Source organism: Cydia strobilella, chromosome 4 (assembly GCF_947568885.1).
Source record: "Cydia strobilella chromosome 4, ilCydStro3.1, whole genome shotgun sequence".
Classification (NCBI taxonomy): Eukaryota; Metazoa; Arthropoda; class Insecta; order Lepidoptera; family Tortricidae; genus Cydia; species Cydia strobilella.
In genome coordinates, this window is record NC_086044.1 from 18,952,259 (window position 1) to 18,969,432 (window position 17,174).

The 17,174-nt window shown below is 36.2% G+C and overlaps 2 protein-coding genes across 2 annotated transcripts; one reads left to right on the forward strand and one right to left on the reverse strand.

Moving 5' to 3' along the window:
• Window positions 1–261: 261 nt before the first annotated feature.
• On the reverse strand, window positions 262–9,895 carry LOC134741183 (intraflagellar transport protein 80 homolog). The gene is made up of 14 exons (XM_063673958.1): window positions 9,733–9,895; window positions 8,630–8,797; window positions 7,916–8,022; window positions 7,437–7,615; window positions 7,047–7,136; window positions 6,039–6,176; window positions 5,312–5,436; window positions 4,427–4,675; window positions 4,158–4,318; window positions 3,358–3,567; window positions 1,998–2,142; window positions 1,223–1,376; window positions 561–701; window positions 262–368 (listed from the first exon to the last, which is right to left on the reverse strand). Exons 1-14 carry the CDS (start codon window positions 9,825–9,827, stop codon window positions 321–323), a joined length of 2,010 nt encoding a protein of 669 aa, XP_063530028.1. The 5' UTR covers window positions 9,828–9,895; the 3' UTR covers window positions 262–320.
• A 275-nt stretch (window positions 9,896–10,170) lies between these two features.
• LOC134740790 (protein arginine N-methyltransferase 1-like) lies at window positions 10,171–12,108 on the forward strand. The gene has a single exon (XM_063673406.1). It carries the CDS (start codon window positions 10,255–10,257, stop codon window positions 11,812–11,814), a length of 1,560 nt encoding a protein of 519 aa, XP_063529476.1. The 5' UTR covers window positions 10,171–10,254; the 3' UTR covers window positions 11,815–12,108.
• The last annotated feature ends 5,066 nt before the right edge of the window (window positions 12,109–17,174 follow it).

Below are 17,174 nucleotides of genomic sequence, written 5' to 3' on the forward strand. Positions count from 1 at the left end.
TGCGAATACGGTTATAATCGGGGTGGTTCAAACTTCGAACAGTTTTTTTTTTAAAACAATTATGGCCTGGATGCAGCTTCGAGCAGTGGTTTGAAGCGTTTTTCAATAAAGGGCCAACTAATAATAGATTCCCAAAAACATTTTTTCAATCACTGTTTATTTAATATAATTGGTCAAGCAAATCTCGTCAGTAGAAAAAGGTAGCAAATAAAAAAAAATGTAGGCGCGAAGGGATATAGTCCCATAGAAAATTTGAATTTCGCGCCTTTTTCTACTGACAAGATTTGCTTGACAACTATAAGGAATTACATATTATTTTATTACTTTGCCGATATTTCATTGGATGTCAATCGTTCCGGGATTGTGTTCTGTAACAAAATAAATATTATTAATTTATTAAATTTTCTTTCCATTTAAATTTAACCCTTTAAAGTTAAGGTGTGCCTAAAGTGGTGAGTTATAGTGTATAGTGCTCACCGAATGTTACTGAGCCAGATGCGAATAGTTACAGATAGCACTTGCCGTCGCCGAGTTAGAAAAATAAATAAAGTTTTCTTTACCCTTAGATGTTGTATGTAGCACACTTGATGGTACTGTCTTATAAGCGAAAAGGCTTCTTCCGCTACGCTCAGTTGGTGATGTTGCCAAGCCAGTACAGCGAGGCATGCCCATAAAGTGTCATCTTCCACCGTCCGGCACAGCTTTAAAATAAAACGGTTTCATTGGAAATTGTTATGTTAATACATGGTTAATACGCACTTAGTACTGGTTGCTAGCTTTGGCTACTTATACACATATAAGTTTACCTACACATATGCGTTAAGCGTGTTATTTAAATTTTACAAGTTTAAAAGTAGGTAGGTAAGTATAAATCACACAAAGAAGAATTAGAGACATGCCAGTTCCCAATGTTTTTGGTAAAATCAGCAAATGTGTAACAATCAACAATCACATATTACATATATGATCTTCACGCTTTTATCGTCTGTCAGATCGTCGCGTTCTTATAGCTTACAGGTATGTAACTGCGAGAGTGACACGTTAGATAGCCGATAAGACAGAACACAACCATACTATCTGTGATTGTTCAGCCTAACTAGAAGTTGAATAGGCCAGTAAGTACATATATAATTTAATCATGACAGTATAATTAGAGGCTATAGGGACTTACAACCACTTACAACAGACCAAATAAATTGTATAGTATACATATATAATTTACCTGTAAAGCCGCTTGCCACATATTAGCAGCGACGTGTTTGAGCAACTTTTCCGGGAAAGTTGCTAAAGAAACGTGCAGCAGTGAGCCGTTGCCGCGACAGATCCGTGCGACGCCATCTTCTACACTCATTACCGTCGGGTTGCGACCCAGATCACTGTAGACAAAGTGTAAGATATGATATAAATAGGATATTTCCTATATTGAGATGTTTTTAGCACTATTATCGTGGCAAATAAGTGTACAGCACACATAAGGGTTACCGGTCGCCGGGGCCCATAACGCAAGGTTTATGGATATCTTTATGAAGATTTATAAAACCCTGGTTTTCGATATAAGTAGTGCGTCCTCATTCCAAGAGTTCTGGTGATCTAACTCACCAGTAGCATATCACCACACACAAGTAGATGAAGCGCGTGAGTTTGCAAACAAAAGCATAACTTACTATGTTATACGCAATTATTAATATAATTAATTATACGTAATTGAATTAGGAAGGAGGTAGCCAACGCATTATAACATGACATCACACGCTCTAAAAACATTAAAACCAAGTATAATTGTAAGTAACCTTGAAACAGTTTCAATGAAACGCGCGCCAGTAGAAATAATAAAAATGACTGTAATTGGACGTATAAAACTATTTAGCTTGTATGTAGTCCTGCATTATACTTACTTAAAAGCAAAACAATTTGGTGGTGGAAGCGCTATTTGCAGTTTCAACTAAAACCTTCCCTCATTAGTGAACCTATCCAAATATTCCAAATGTAACACTTACGTGATCTCCTTACTGACTGTGGACAATGCTAGCCAATCTGGCTGGGTGGCGGCCTTGGGACAGCACCAGGCTACGGCAGTGCTGGCTCGTAGCCCAACAAGTAGTTCCGTCTCGGCACTCCACGCTATACTTAGTATTTGAGATCCTTTCAAAGAAACACTCGTTATTAGACAGTAATCGTTTACATGTATCGATATATATGGCCATCCAAAATCTATATACCTACATATATGTATGTACCTACACTGTTGTGACTGTTGTGAGTCTATATAAAATTAAACGCCTCCAACGAGATGGAGCGACGACCTGGTGAAGGTCGCGGGAATTCGGTGGTTGCGAGCGGCACAGGATCGGTCGGAGTGGCGAGCCTTGGGGGAGGCCTATGTCCAGCAGTGGACGTCTATCGGCTGACATGATGATGATGATGATGATAAAATTAAATAGTCTGAACTAGTTCCTTTGCAGTTCAGCGTTGAAAATTGGTAATTTATGACAGTTACACCTTTAAGACAGTTGAACAAATTCCTCTAAATCTCAATTATGTTAAAATATCGCGGCATTTTTTTATGTGGGTATTGAACCTTGAGACTACCTAGTAGCAAAACCTGATGAACCAGCTAGACCAGACAGGTAACAAGCTGAATAATGATAGCTCAGACAGAATAGATCAATACCAGTTTAACGACACATGATTATTGTCTAGAAAAGGATGCATTTTTTTTTATGAAATAGGAGGCAAACGAGCAGACGGATCACCTGATGGTAAGCGATCACCGCCGCCCATGGACACCCGCAACACCAGAGGGGTTGTAAGTGCGTTGCCGGCCTTTAAGATGGGAATACGCTCTTTTCTTGATGCATATTTTAGCATTAAGTCGGAATCTGATCACTTGATTAAATACTTAATTTGAATCCCTTACCACCTTATTCATAAACAAACCTCAATTAGCTAATAATTGTTTGTATAAATCTGGCAGTTTGACTTATGCATTAGTACGAAAGCATAAATTAGGTTACTAATTGAGGCTTGTAGTGCGTTTCTGAATTAAGGGGGTTAGTGTCTTACCCAAGGGCCTGACATTCTTTGATAGAGAAAGATAGTCTTATTGCGATTCCTATAAGAGGAAAGAGAAAATAGTGCCATGTCTTTATCACCGACCGGGCATTTTTTTATGATCGGACAGTATGGCATCATAGCAAGGAGGCGATGGCGAAATACCGAAATTTATAAGAGTGAAAGAGAAAAAAGATTATGCTGCCATACATGAAACTGTCAATACATGAATATGTCTTTCTCTTACTCCTGGTCGCTCGGTTTCATGTCTATAACTACTTGTATATACTATGTCTATGGTCTTACCCAATTTAACAAACTTTGGTTTGTTATCTTTGACAGTAGCGACGTACAGGTCTCTATTGTAGTCCAACAATGCCAATTGCCTTTCAGAAATGGGTCCCGTTTGACTGAGAGCTATGGTTGACACAGTCATTTTATGGGTCAGCTTCGTGACTGTGTTGTCCGTAGAACTGCGTACGATAAGCCCAGTTGGCAGATCAAAAACGTGGATCACTGAAAAAAGTGAAGTGACCCGAAATCCAAAAAGAGGCGATAATGACGAGAACAAAATATTTAAAGGGTTTTCTTGAAACACTCAAGGATGCTATAAACAACTAACAGATTATATAAAGGCACATCAGTACACACTACTTCTGCTGAATTTAGTTCCTCACAATTATATGATATATATACCCATAATGAGAATTGGATATCAGATTAAAAGGCAAATATACTTATATATAATAAAATTATTATTATTGTCATCATTTACTGTCTTGTACAGTCGCCATCAGATATATCGAAGCGGCCAAAGTGCTTGAAAATATCTGAAGATGTACTCCGCCGCTCCGATATGTCTGATGGCGACTGTAAGACATCTAAAGGACGATTAGGTTAACGTAGTATATAGGTACAGTCGTGTCCACAAAAATATTTACAAGCCAATGTTCCAAAAATATATTTACAAAGCCGTATTGTCAGTGTCGTAGAGGCGTGTAAATATATCTTTGAAACTAGCTTGTAAAGATCTTTGTGAACTCGAATGTACGGCATAATTTACGAGACATGAGATTGCGAATGGACAGTAAGTGTTACATTCTTACATTTCCTGTCAGTCTGATCAATAGCTGCAAGAGCATCCGGACCCAACGATAGGGCAGAGCGTCCTAAAGTGTCAGGACGGGCACCCCATCGCGGGCTTGCTAATAGTCGTCCCATGTAGCTGTAGATAGACACTCCAGTACGCTCAACTATGCATAAACATCTGTAATAGATAATAGAAGAACAATTATAAAATATAATTTAACGAAATCTGATTGAACATTCTCAGTATAAAAAAAATTTACAAAATAATTTCTAAAGCATTACTTACTTTTCCGCCAGCAAAATCATGCTAATAGTGCCTTCTTTCAAATCGAACGTCACTGGTGTATTCCACGAGGTCAGTTTGTGTATGAAGCATTGTTTGACTGTCGCAATCACAAGATGGTTGAAGCCTAGAGCTATCTGTATCACTCTGTCGGGATAGTCGAGCTGATCACTTTGGTCGGTTGTGATGTCTTTGATGGCGATGACTTTGCGACCGGTTTGTGTGCAGGCATAAGTCTTCCACGTGTATTCTCTAAAATAATCTAGAATGGTTTTGGTGTTGGTTTGGTTTTTATAAGGTATTTAATATATACTTACATAATTATTATAATAAAAAAAACCGGCCAAGTGCGAGTCGGACTCGCGCACCGAGGGTTCCGTACTTTTTAGTATTTGTTGTTATAGGGGCAACAGAAATACATCATGTGTAAAAATTTCAACTGATGAGATACAGCCTGGTGACAGACGGACAGACGGACAGCGGAGTCTTAGTAATAGGGTCCCGTTTTTACCCTTTGGGTACGGAACCCTAAAAAAGAATGAACCGTTATTATTTAAATTAAACCTGGCATTCCTGAACCTGAATAGTATCATAATTATTTAAATATGAGTAACGGCACTCTACTGCAGAATATTCTTACCATAAAGTGATAAAGATAAGAAATGACAAAATATTATTAAAATTAACCTCTTGAAATCTGAGTGTCCTCAGTTCAGAGTGACATCATCTAATAAAATCTAATTATAATTTTATGTTTGGTAATAATAGTACCTGGGACGATTTGGACGCATTCTAGCCGAAATTGTGGGAAAATATCAACAACAGGGTCGAGTGGAGAAAACGAAGGGAGTGCGACACTAAGGCAGGCTAATAAAATAAAAATAGTACCTGTCAATGATGTGTGCAAAAAGTACTTGGCTATTAGCGCAAGCAGCTGCTAATTGTGTGCCATCGGATGACCAAGCGATGCTATAAATACTACCTGTCGAAGGACGATCTAGGCAATGGGACCACTGCAATCAATAACACAATTATTGTTATATTATTCAATTGCTTTTGAGACCAAATACAAAAAAAAAATTGTAACGCTATGAGAATTACGACCTCTTTGAGGCTTTAACACCTTCACAGTCCAGTGCCCCATACGAACTATCCCCACAAGTCACGACGAACTCTTTCCATAAGTCCGCGCCCCACATATTGGTTACTAAAATACGACAAACACGCCTATTTTTTTTAAATTGGTTTTTCTGTTTAATTCCAGATTTCAAACAGACAGCAATCCGAGTGCATCCCGCCGGTGACCCATATGTGGAGCATGGACATGTGATTGAAGTATGTAATTTGCTTGAACCTAATACGGGGAAATTAAAACAATTTGTATGGGGTAACAACCTTTGGAACCGTTCCAATTCTGGAGTATTTAACTTTTTCATTAGTTTGCAGTACAAATCGAGTCTAGTGCAATAGCCACATTCAACTTACCCCATGCCCACATAACTGCTCGGAACTTGATCTGAGGGACGCGACAGCCAGGGCTGTCAACACCGCTGCCTACTGGGCATCCATCGTATAAAAATAAAAATGGAACCACGACACGAAAAGAAGAACTTACCCCATTAGCATTACATAGCCTTATCAGATTGTAGCTACCAATTACAAAAAGGTCTCCCGCCGGTGCCCAGCTTACGCTCGTAATGGGCTGATCATGTTTTACACTGACTGAAATTTGCTGGCCAAACGTGTCCCAGATCTGAAATAGTAATTTAAACTAGAATATTCGTTATTTACGGGAACATGTTATTAATAGCACTAATAGCCAAAGCTCCGCTGGCAATAACGAAATCAGCTGTGTTTTTTTTATGTTTTGGTTCTTGTGGGTTTGGATTTCCAATAGTTTAGAAACCAGGCGACAATAGTTTGTTAGAAGAAATAGAAATGTTACACGATTTTCACTCGTAATTTTAAGAAAGGGTCAAGAGTCAAGGAGCATATCGCAGCTGTTAAAAAACGTCAAATAAATAAGTCTGCGGTAACCGAACATTTGCTACAGTCGGGACCAGACCACTGGATTAATAATCCCAAATCCATAATCCCAAAGTCCTCTCAACGGAACGTCTTTACTACAGCAGGAAGGTACGTGAAGCAATTGAAATCAGAAAACATCGAAATTTCAATCAAAATGAGGGAATCCAGTCATTAGCAAATGTAAGGGGGAAAAAGATCCCACTACATACCATCGGATGTCGTGAGTGTTGTGTGTAGGCAAAGTGACAACCCTAGCGTACAAGTTAATAATCAAGATCAAGTGCGGGTAGTTCGCAAAACCCGCGCGGCAAGAAGAAGTTGATACAATTCCTCGCCAGTCTGGCTGTGACCACGAACGTAACGTCACGTTCGAAACGTCAGGCCATAAATAAACGTAAGTTTGTCCGCGATTAAGTCCCGTGTTAGTTTTAATAATATAATAAGTAGATGCAGATGCATTATGGAAAAAGGTTAATACTGCCATAAAGTGACCCGGTCGACCGTAATCATGGCAACGAGTGACAATAAAAAAATTACCCTTGTGTTTTATAGTCTAGTTTTCCTAAATTTATTTCACATGTATTAATTTACAAACCTTAAAAAACCCGTCTTCTCCACCAGATATGATAAGGTTGTTATTAGCATTCCATGTAACGCATAATACTATGCCCTCATGTGCTTTCCACTGCAACACAACAAAAACATGAGTAAACGAGAACAAATGAATTCATTGATCAATTGATATTAAATTGTCTCTCTTGAATGTCGTATTAATAAGATGCTAAGCAATGAATGAGTGTCAAAGTATTTACACGACCGTAAGATCAAATACATTAATAACAGCTCAGAGCACAGTAACCGTTATAAATGCACTTTTTATTTTGAAAACCTTTTTGACTAATTAAAACAATCATAGTTTAATTCTTTTAAGAATGCATGCAGGATACGTAAACCCCAGATTGTACATATGTTGAAAAGATTTTACCTTTGTCACCTTCGAGCCAGAATTCAAATATTTTATAGCGATGAAATCTCCTTTTGTATGTAAAATGGCGCCACTATCTGGGCTCCAGACGGCGCTATAACACGACACATCCGACTGCACCAGAGTTGACCGGAGAAGTCCGTTGCGAGACCATATTTTAACAAAACCATCTTCACCGGCTAAAATAAAAGTATTCTTACAGTTTCATATATAGGTTCTTTTACTACTTGTATTTAAAAGAGCGAAATAACATATTGTATACAACTAGGTATAAATAAATCTTCCGACTGTTTTGTATTTGCATTGTTGTTTCTTAGTAGGATCTCCCGACTTAGTCTGACTAGCTCGACTTCACTCACTGCAGCTCTTTTTTTATTGCCGGTTAATTCAGTAAAACCTGATGATCTATTGAATCCCACCATCGACGATAAAGGAAAGGCCTCTTTAAGGCAATATCATTTTTTTTAACAGGTGCATACCTGTCAAAAGGCTGGCTCCGTCGGGGCTCCACTGCGCGACAAGGCAGGCACCTTGATGGGCGGCGACACTTTTCTCTATGCGGCCGTTATGATTCACTATGTGGAATCTAGTAATCAAACCAAACCATAATTATTGCCATATTCGACAAAAATGTAATGACATAATGTAAAGTTTCATGTAGCTTAGCAAACATTTCTGGTTGTTGTTCAGCCCCTTGTCTGCTGGACAAGCGAGACATGATAATTTATATGTTTATTATACATATAACACTTAAATTTTGGAGAGGACGCATAAAACAATTTGCATAAATACCTTAATTTCATTATTTTATGTCATATAAAATCAGAATCAGTTATAATAATGTTGTTCAAGAGATGCCATGGTAACAATGTACAAAAAATAGTTGTATGTGGTTTCATCCAATTAGAACTATTGTAATAATTAATGACTGACTCTTGCAGACAAATACTACTACCGACTTAATAAGATTATCATTATCTAAGTACCTATACGAAGGTGGTTGTACCTATATTGAACTTTAGATGAAACTACGTTCTTAAAAGGATATACCTACATTAAAAACGAAAATTTTAATGCGAGGCATACACAAGTCATCTTCAGTACCTAGGTAAGGTACCTATCCTGACTGTGGTGAGGTAAGTAGAGTAAACAATTTATTTCGATTTAGGTACTTTTTTTAGTAGGCTACTTACTTTCCGTCAGCAGAACCGACTAATATAACATCGTGTTGATGCTTATTTGCCCCTTGGTTGATTTTTGGGAACAGATGCATACCAGTTGGGTAGAAATCATCTGGAAACGTCGTGACCACCATGCATTCGCTGTTCACTAAATTCCATTTTAATAGTTTGTGGTCGTCCCTAGAACCATAATTACGTTAATGCTGTAGAAACCGCTATCATAACCGCGTACAAAGCAATCACTTTCGGTCATCGCCTCTTTACAGTTGTTATTACCGTTAAATAAAGAAGAATCGCAATTGTGAGATTACAGATTAACAATAGTGTCGTTAGTGTTAGGAATCTCAACACGATAAATTGTTTTAAAAATATTTTTCACGTTTTAACGTTCCTATCAGGGGCCCATTTCTCGAACGATATTAGTCTAATAATTAGTGTGTTGTCATGGCAACCCATACGATTTGACAGTTCGTGGACTAATAATATTAGTCTAATACCGTTAGAGAAATGGGACCAATCAAAATGAAAATGAAAATCATTACAAGATGTGTTGAGTCAATAAGCAGGTGCTGCCCCCTATATTTCACACGCGCTCAGTTGAGCAAGGGTCTGTTCTGTCATCTTGTGGCCTTCAATCAAAAACGTAAACCTGACCTTCACACATCTCACATTGGTGCGAAGCTCCAGTGTTACCCCCCACAGGCCATGCACGCTTCCTAACCCCTTTGCAAATTTTGAGGGTCACTGACATTAAAAGGGTTAATAAGTTTTAAGTTTTTATCCTGACATCCATCTTTAGGTACATAAATATCTGACACGATCTTATTTGTAGAGCCATAAGAGCGTGTCACAAATTTTTGCGGCCTGTAACATATTATTGCAGTTATCGTTATATTTTTATCGTTGTTATTTTTATAGCAGATTCTAAAGCCTGACCAGGAATTGCAATTATTTTTATGACTAGGTATATAGTTCACCCCCTCTGCAAACAAATTTCTATGCAGGGGGCGTCACATCTCTGCAGCTGACTGTACATATTATTTAAAGCCTGACCAGAAATATATGATTATTGTCAAGAGGGCGCTGTTATTCTCAATGTATAGGGTGACACTTACCCGCAGGAAAATACGTCTTCTGTGTTATTCCAACTAACACTAACTACAACCCCAACATGTTTAGGTTCTTTAAACGAAGAAAGTTTTAATTTCATTCTGATAAATGATAGTTATTGCTTATCACGAAATTGAGAAATCTTTGTTATGCTTTTAAGTCTATTTAGTAACTATGGTTACGAGAAAGTCCATAGGTACTATAGTTAGTCAAACTATACTCACCCTTTTTTTTGGGTGCTAGTACTAGTGTAAGACAAAGATAGTATGATTATCTCTGTCTATGTTTGAAATGAGACAGTCCTTTAACAAACTATAGCTACACGTTTGAGGTAAGCCTCTTGCAAAAAACGCCTTTTAATCCAGCTGTCAACTGTTGGCCATAAATGTTAAAAAAAAAAAAAAAAAACCAGCTGTCAACTGTCAATGTCAGAATATCAATGTCATGTCTGTATAGCACATGGTTTCCACGCTACTTTTGTTGAATAATTATATCCGTTTTAGAGCCAATTCTGTATTAAAATCACCATGACTGACGTACCAGATTTAAGTAGTGATGAAGAGCACTTTGAAGAAGATGAATGGCAGGAGATGGAAACGAGTGGCGCTTCGGTAAATTGTTTATATTGTGCCAATGTTTCTGCGTCCATCGAAGACGCCGTAAAACACTGCGAGAGTACACACAACTTTAATTTAAACACATTGAAAGCAAAATTTAACATGGACTGCTATTCTTACATCAAGTTAATTAACTATATCAAGACGCATAAGCCGACTGCTGATGCTGTAATGAATGCTGCTGAAGCTGTGTGGGACGACGAGAAATACTTAAAGCCAGTGGAAAACGACGAGTGGTTGATGTTTGACTTTGAATCGCTTGCCGAAGCACCTAGTTCTCCCCAATCCTACCACGCGAACGTCGAAAATGGCTTAGTCACATTAACCCAAAGCCATTTCCAAGAGCTTCAAAGAACAATACAAGTTTTGACTCAACAACTCAACGAAAGCAAAACCCATTTGCAAATGGCTAAAGAAGACATCGGCAAGATGCGGGCATCAATGAAAACCATTGTTGATGTGGGCTCAACTAATTCTAACGGAGAAAGTGCTATGATTGTTGATTGTGTTTCTAAAGTGCCTTTGGAAGATGACGAAGGTTATTTCAACACTTATTCACACTTTGGTATCCACTATGACATGCTCTCAGACAAAGTGCGAACCGAAAGCTATAGAGATGCAATATTAAACAATAAAGAAACATTGAAGGATAAAGTCGTTCTTGACTTGGGATGCGGCACGGGTATTCTTTCTATGTTTTCAGCGACGGCCGGTGCTAAGAAAGTGTATGCATTAGATCAATCCGAAGTTGTGTATCATGCAATGGATATTATAAGAGAAAATAATTTACATGAAACAATAAAAGTAGTGAAAGGAAGATTGGAGAACACTAAGTTAGATGAAAAGGTTGATATAATTGTTTCTGAATGGATGGGTTATTTCCTGCTTTTCGAAGGCATGTTAGATAGTGTTATATATGCAAGAGATAACTGCCTTAAACCTGGAGGTTTATTATTACCTAACAGATGCAACATTAGTCTTGTAGCGAACGGAGATGTGGACACACATAAAAAGTTGATAGATTTCTGGTCAGATGTGTATGGATATAAAATGAATTGTATGAAGTCTGAAGTAGTCAGGGAAGCCAGCGTTGACGTTGTTGGATCAAAAAACATTTTATCACAGCCATGTGTGGTCAAAGATATTGATATAAACACATGTAATACAGATGTCATGGATTTCACCTCAACGTTTAAACTTCCAATCACAAAGGATGGGTCATTGACATCTCTTGTCGGTTATTTTGATACTTTCTTTGATCTTCCGAGTAAAGTTTCATTTTCTACCGGCCCGCATACAACGGCTACACATTGGAAACAGACTGTGTTTTATTTTAGAGATTGTAAAGAAGTAAAACAAGGAGATGTTATCGAGGGCACTATTATTTGTAATCGGCAAAAAACTGATGTCAGAGCTTTGTCTGTACAAATAGATATATTTGGTAAAACCCATAAGTATATTTTAAGCTAGACTGTTTAATTTGTTATAGGTATAACAATGACAGCATACTTACTGTGTACTTTAAAGTATAAAATGTTTATTATCTGATTATAAATATTAAACATCAGTTTCTGTATTTATAGAAAGTGAAATTTTCACATTTCAAGGTTTTTACAAAATTAAAAATGCATTTTGATGCTTGCAAATATTTTTTTAAGTAAAATGAAATGTTACCGTTGCTGATAAATTTGTTGCATCTAAAATGTATGACTCCTGCCAACTAGATGTATGATTATGAATGAAATATAGTCATTTTCTACGAAATTCTTTATTTTTATTTTACATATATTATACACATACAGGTGTTTTATTCCTATTTACATAAATGTAGAAAAAGAATTATTTATTTAGGAAAATAATCACACATAAATTGAGATTTCGCACAAAATGTACATAGAGGTGCTACAGTAGACAAATAGTTAATAATTATAAGACTGTCAGGTATATTATAATATTTTATCAACATTTAATGCACACAAATTATGCGCAATTACAAGTGCATCAAGAGAAATCAATATTAATTTAACATTTTGTAACACTCATTTTCGGCTTTGAAATTATCATGTTATCCATTTTCGAGTTAGTTTTTTTAAGAATAGGGAGTCTAACGGCAATGTTGTGCCGTCAGAGTGCAGCACTAGCACAAACCGTGAACCATAGAGTAACTTATTATATTATATATGCACTATTAAACAATTTTTTGACAAGTTTTACAGATTATTTGTTACGAATAAATATGAAATTTGATGCATCAAGGCGGTTTGTTTACTGTTTGCGCTAGTGGCGCTCCCTACGTAGAGCTTTCCGTAATATTCCTTATTGTATCTTGTGTTCCACACATTCATTCGCGTTCTCTGAGATTAAACGTGACATGCGAATGTGAGGGTTTTTTAACAGATTTTTTTAATAGTTAATACAGTTACATTTAATAAGCTGTGCTATAGGCTGTCATTAGGCTGAATGCATTGTTTAGTCTTATTTACCTATAGGTACTGTCCGGTAAAGTTAAAATTGCATTTCACAAAGGCATCTATACAGATAAATTTTAAATTACAATCTTAATATGTTTTCGAACTCCATAAATAACTTATCAACAATTCCTTGAACTGAGATCTAAGTATCTAAGATAACTTTTAAACTATGTAGTTAGTTGCTCATCGAGTTCACTAGAGTTAGACCAAAATAAGTCTGGAACGATTTTGATAGCAAACGCAGTGCCGTTATTTATAACACCTTCATTTTATAGAATATAGAGGTTTGACGTTTAAAATAACACTTGCACTGCGTGTGCTATCAAAATCGTTGCAGATTTATCTTGGTCTAACTCTTTTCTTGTTTTTCTGTCTGTTCCGGCTCACACTTAGCGGGCGACTCACGCGATTAACGCACAAGCGTGAATTCTATCCGCACAGTCATTTATCGCACCATGATTTTGCGCATTGAGGTCTACTGTGAAAATCAAAACTTCGTGATCTGCCTCTTTATCGCTCGAATATGCAGTGATATAGATAGGTAGATAACGAAATTTCGATTTTCGCGGTAGGCATTGATTCTCGATTTTATATCGAGAGCGGAAGTTACAGTTATTAAATTAAATATCATTATTGGTTCGCGACTTGTGTGCGCGACTCGCGCTCTTAGTCTGGCCGGGCTTTTAAGCATATTTCTAAAAATAATATTTCTCTATTATATTATAATCTCATAAATTGCTTTGCAGAAGATATAGTAATTATATCTATAAATATACACATTAATTTAAAGAAAACAAATTCTTTAAGTTTTTCGGTAAACTTCGAGTGATGTAGCAAGCTATTTTTTACAGAAACAACATTCATCTATTAGGTATGTCCATAAGGCTCAATATTCTAAACTACATTTTCATAAAGCTATATTCCCAATCAGAATGGCGTTAATAAACCACATTCTAAGTAATATTTGATTAATCTTACGTTAAGTAAATACTATACCTAAGTACACTACCGTACACAATATACAGGATTTTGATAAATCTAAATCTTTTTAGATAATAAATATATAAAAGATCTATTGTTAATAATTTACTACAATAAGCGTCACCAGTTGGTTAAATCTAAATCCTTACCATTCTTGCAATCTTTATTCTACCTTTAGGGACCTAAAAATGTATTCTGATTATGATTTTTTGACTTGATATTCAATGAGAGTGGTCCCGTGTACCTGAAAAACTAGGCCTCTGATAATAGATAAACCTAACTAACTTTAGGTATAAGTTTGAATTTTGAATAAAAGAAATTTTGAATCGTGATATTTTGGCATCTGTGAGGGAGATGATTAATACCAATGCTTTTAATGCTGCCTCCACATTCACGCCCGAAAACGCTGACTTTCTGTTGATTTATTTGCCGATTTAACTGAAATGCTGGTGCGTTATATTTAGTAGAGAATCGCTGAAAACAAATATTAAGAATTTGTTTTTTCAAGAATATTAAAGCAATCCACCACGGCATATATAATGGAAAAACCTTGTTACTTACTAATAAAAATCCCATGCAAATGTGACACAAATTTTCATAGATATCATGACCTGATTAGCTTTTTATTTAATTTGAGGCGCCATGGGATGGGGATTTTTAGTTAATTAATTTGCAAAGCCGTAAGAAAGAGAAGGGTTGTGACGATGACAAGTGCGGTGCTGTCATTTATCAGTCCAGCTGACTATGTGACTTTATACCATAGAAGCAAAGGCTTCTTCCATGAAAGCGTGGGTTTAAGTTTTCGCACTGAATTTTACGAAAAAATGTGGAGTGCTGATAAAAACAAAATTTCAAACAACACGACTTATCCCATGCCTTTAGGGAGACTAATGGAAGGACGGTACATTTACTCTGGGTCCTCCTTAAAGTTATCATTTTAAATTCAAGTTTGCCTACCTACGCCGTGGCCGCCTAATTGAGTAAACCTTGTGCCATTCAGTCTAATTCATTCATTTCATTATGCATAAGTGACTGCTTAATACTGTGTGCCTCTAGACCACTTGACTTGCGTTGTCGCGCGCGACTTCATAATTATGTCAAGCGCGATTTCAGGTAAGTATTAGTGGCGCGCGCCAACGCAAGTTATGCTAAGCGGTCAGAAGTGAATTCGCGGATGTATAGTTAATTATACTTGTCTAAACTTTTATTATAATTTGTAGTAATACCGGGTGCTCCATCTGAATATTATCGGGGTGAAAATGACGTCATTCTCGCCATATAAATGTCGTGCAATTATAGAATTAAGTATGGACCATTTTATTTTGATATTTTATATTGTTAATAAGCTTCCAAGCTCCCAGTATGTACTTAAAGTTCAGTTAATATATCTCTACAATATAGAAATCATATAGGTACTTATAGAAATACCGAGAATCCACTTCAAGGATTTAAATGACCGGAATTATTGGTAATAACTCATATAAATCTAAGAATTCAAGTCCGTTTACCCATTTTGTTTTGAGGGAGAAAAATATAATTTTTATGGAAATACCGGATTATTTACAATAGTAAAGTTAATCGAATCCACATTTCAAGAGGAACTGAACATGGGGATAAACGGTTATGAGAGTTGAGTTGCTATTCAATTCACGAAATGTTTTGTTTGGTTTGTGAGCTCGTTCCTAATATACTTTGACTCGAAACCTAACTATTAGATACAGCTATATTATGCAATTCAACATCACACTTGTACTTATGAATATCAGCCCTGGAGCGAGATGTCTACATTAAATAAATACGAAGGGATCTCAAAAGCTGACCAAAATTAGATTCTGGATGTCACTAATTATTATCCAAATTTTCATATGTAAGTTCGTTTCAAAACTCTTTCATTGTATACCTATGCGATTCATAAACCGTTACGATTAATCGCTACATTCGGTCAGTCGCGTCGAATCGCCCGTTGTGGATCTTTGTAGGTAGTTGCCCCAGTTGCGATAACCAGAAGGTTACAGGCTCTTCCACCGATACCGCACTGTACATAATGTGAAGCAAATAAACGCATTTAATTTCCCATTAAGGAAAGGGACAAGTTAGTCACGGCAGTGGAAGGGCCTTTAAATTTTTAGGAATGGCTGTGGCCTGTGTTATCAGAAATGACACAGTTATCTACTTCCACTGCTGGAACGCAATTCAATCAATCTTACAAATTTGTTTAATAGATAGACTTATGATAATCAGGATAATTGTTGTGAAATTGTGACTAACGGGGACAATTATTATTTAACTAAATAATATACTATCTACATATATTATCTACCTATATAAATATCTATTGAGAAAGTTAATATTATTTAAAAAAATGATTTCTTTTTAAATAACATTTGGTCAGGAATATCAATTCTCCAATTTAATCGGAAACATTAAAATTAATAAGCGTATTTTTCATATATTATGGGATAAGATTATACTAGTTAAGCTACATATAATAAGTAAGTATATATTATATATACATTATTTATGTCTTATCCTCGTAATGCCAAACGATCTATTTTTAGGACAGCAAAATGTACATATAATTATAACGGCCTAAGAGGCCCATTTTGTGGTCTAAATTTTAAACATTATTAAAGTCCTGTTCTAAGAATTATTTCTATTTTTATTTCGCCTCATCGCCTGTACATGCGACAATAAAAGTTAACAAGGAATGAGTTGCTCCTTTACCAGCATTTTTTATACATAATACATTAATTGCTAACTATTTTTTTGTTTAAATAATTGTAATGTACTTAAATCTGACTTAAATGAAAAAATGTGAAAAAAATTCAGTGTAAATGCAAAGAAACTAATCGAACTTGTTGGAATGTGAAGGTGTATCTATAGTAGACTGTTCGTAATTTGGCTACATTCCGTAATACCCAATAAAACAAGATGTTTTTGTAGGAAACCCCGTAAATACGAGTGTTTACCCTGCAATAAAAATATACTCGACTGTTATACTTACTTTTTTTGTGACAGTTTTTTTTGCTGTGGTAACGCAGATTCGCATATTATTCGCATGATACCTGTGTTCGCAGCTTTTAGTCGCAGTTCGCGCATTGAGTGTGGAGCTGGCTTAATGATAACTATTGCAGCCTTAAATTTTAAGGTCCTACTCTTCATTGTTTTATTGGATATCATTTCAGCACGATCAGTTCGTTAAACATTTAGTTATGACTACTGTACAATCATTATTCACGAACGGAGAAATTATTCTATTGACATACCTATCAATGACAAATTAAAAGGTTTAACGACATAACGTTATAATTGTCAAGTAGGTACTGATTGAAACCAAGCAGGTAATTCATAATTACGTAATGGAGTAGTTTCTAGTAC

What these genes read in the sequence shown, in the direction of transcription:
- LOC134741183 (XM_063673958.1), bottom strand. Translation starts at nt 9,827, where the DNA reads ATGAAATTAAAACTTTCTTCGTTTAAAGAACCTAAACATGTTGGGGTT. An exon ending in GAGAAGACGGGTTTTTTAAG is followed by an intron (nt 6,177 to 7,046) that starts GTTTGTAAATTA and finishes TTACTATTTCAG; the next exon opens with ATCTGGGACACGTTTGGCCA. An exon ending in TGTGGCAAGCGGCTTTACAG is followed by an intron (nt 702 to 1,222) that starts GTAAATTATATA and finishes TTTATTTTAAAG; the next exon opens with CTGTGCCGGACGGTGGAAGA.
- LOC134740790 (XM_063673406.1), top strand. Translation starts at nt 10,255, where the DNA reads ATGACTGACGTACCAGATTTAAGTAGTGATGAAGAGCACTTTGAAGAA.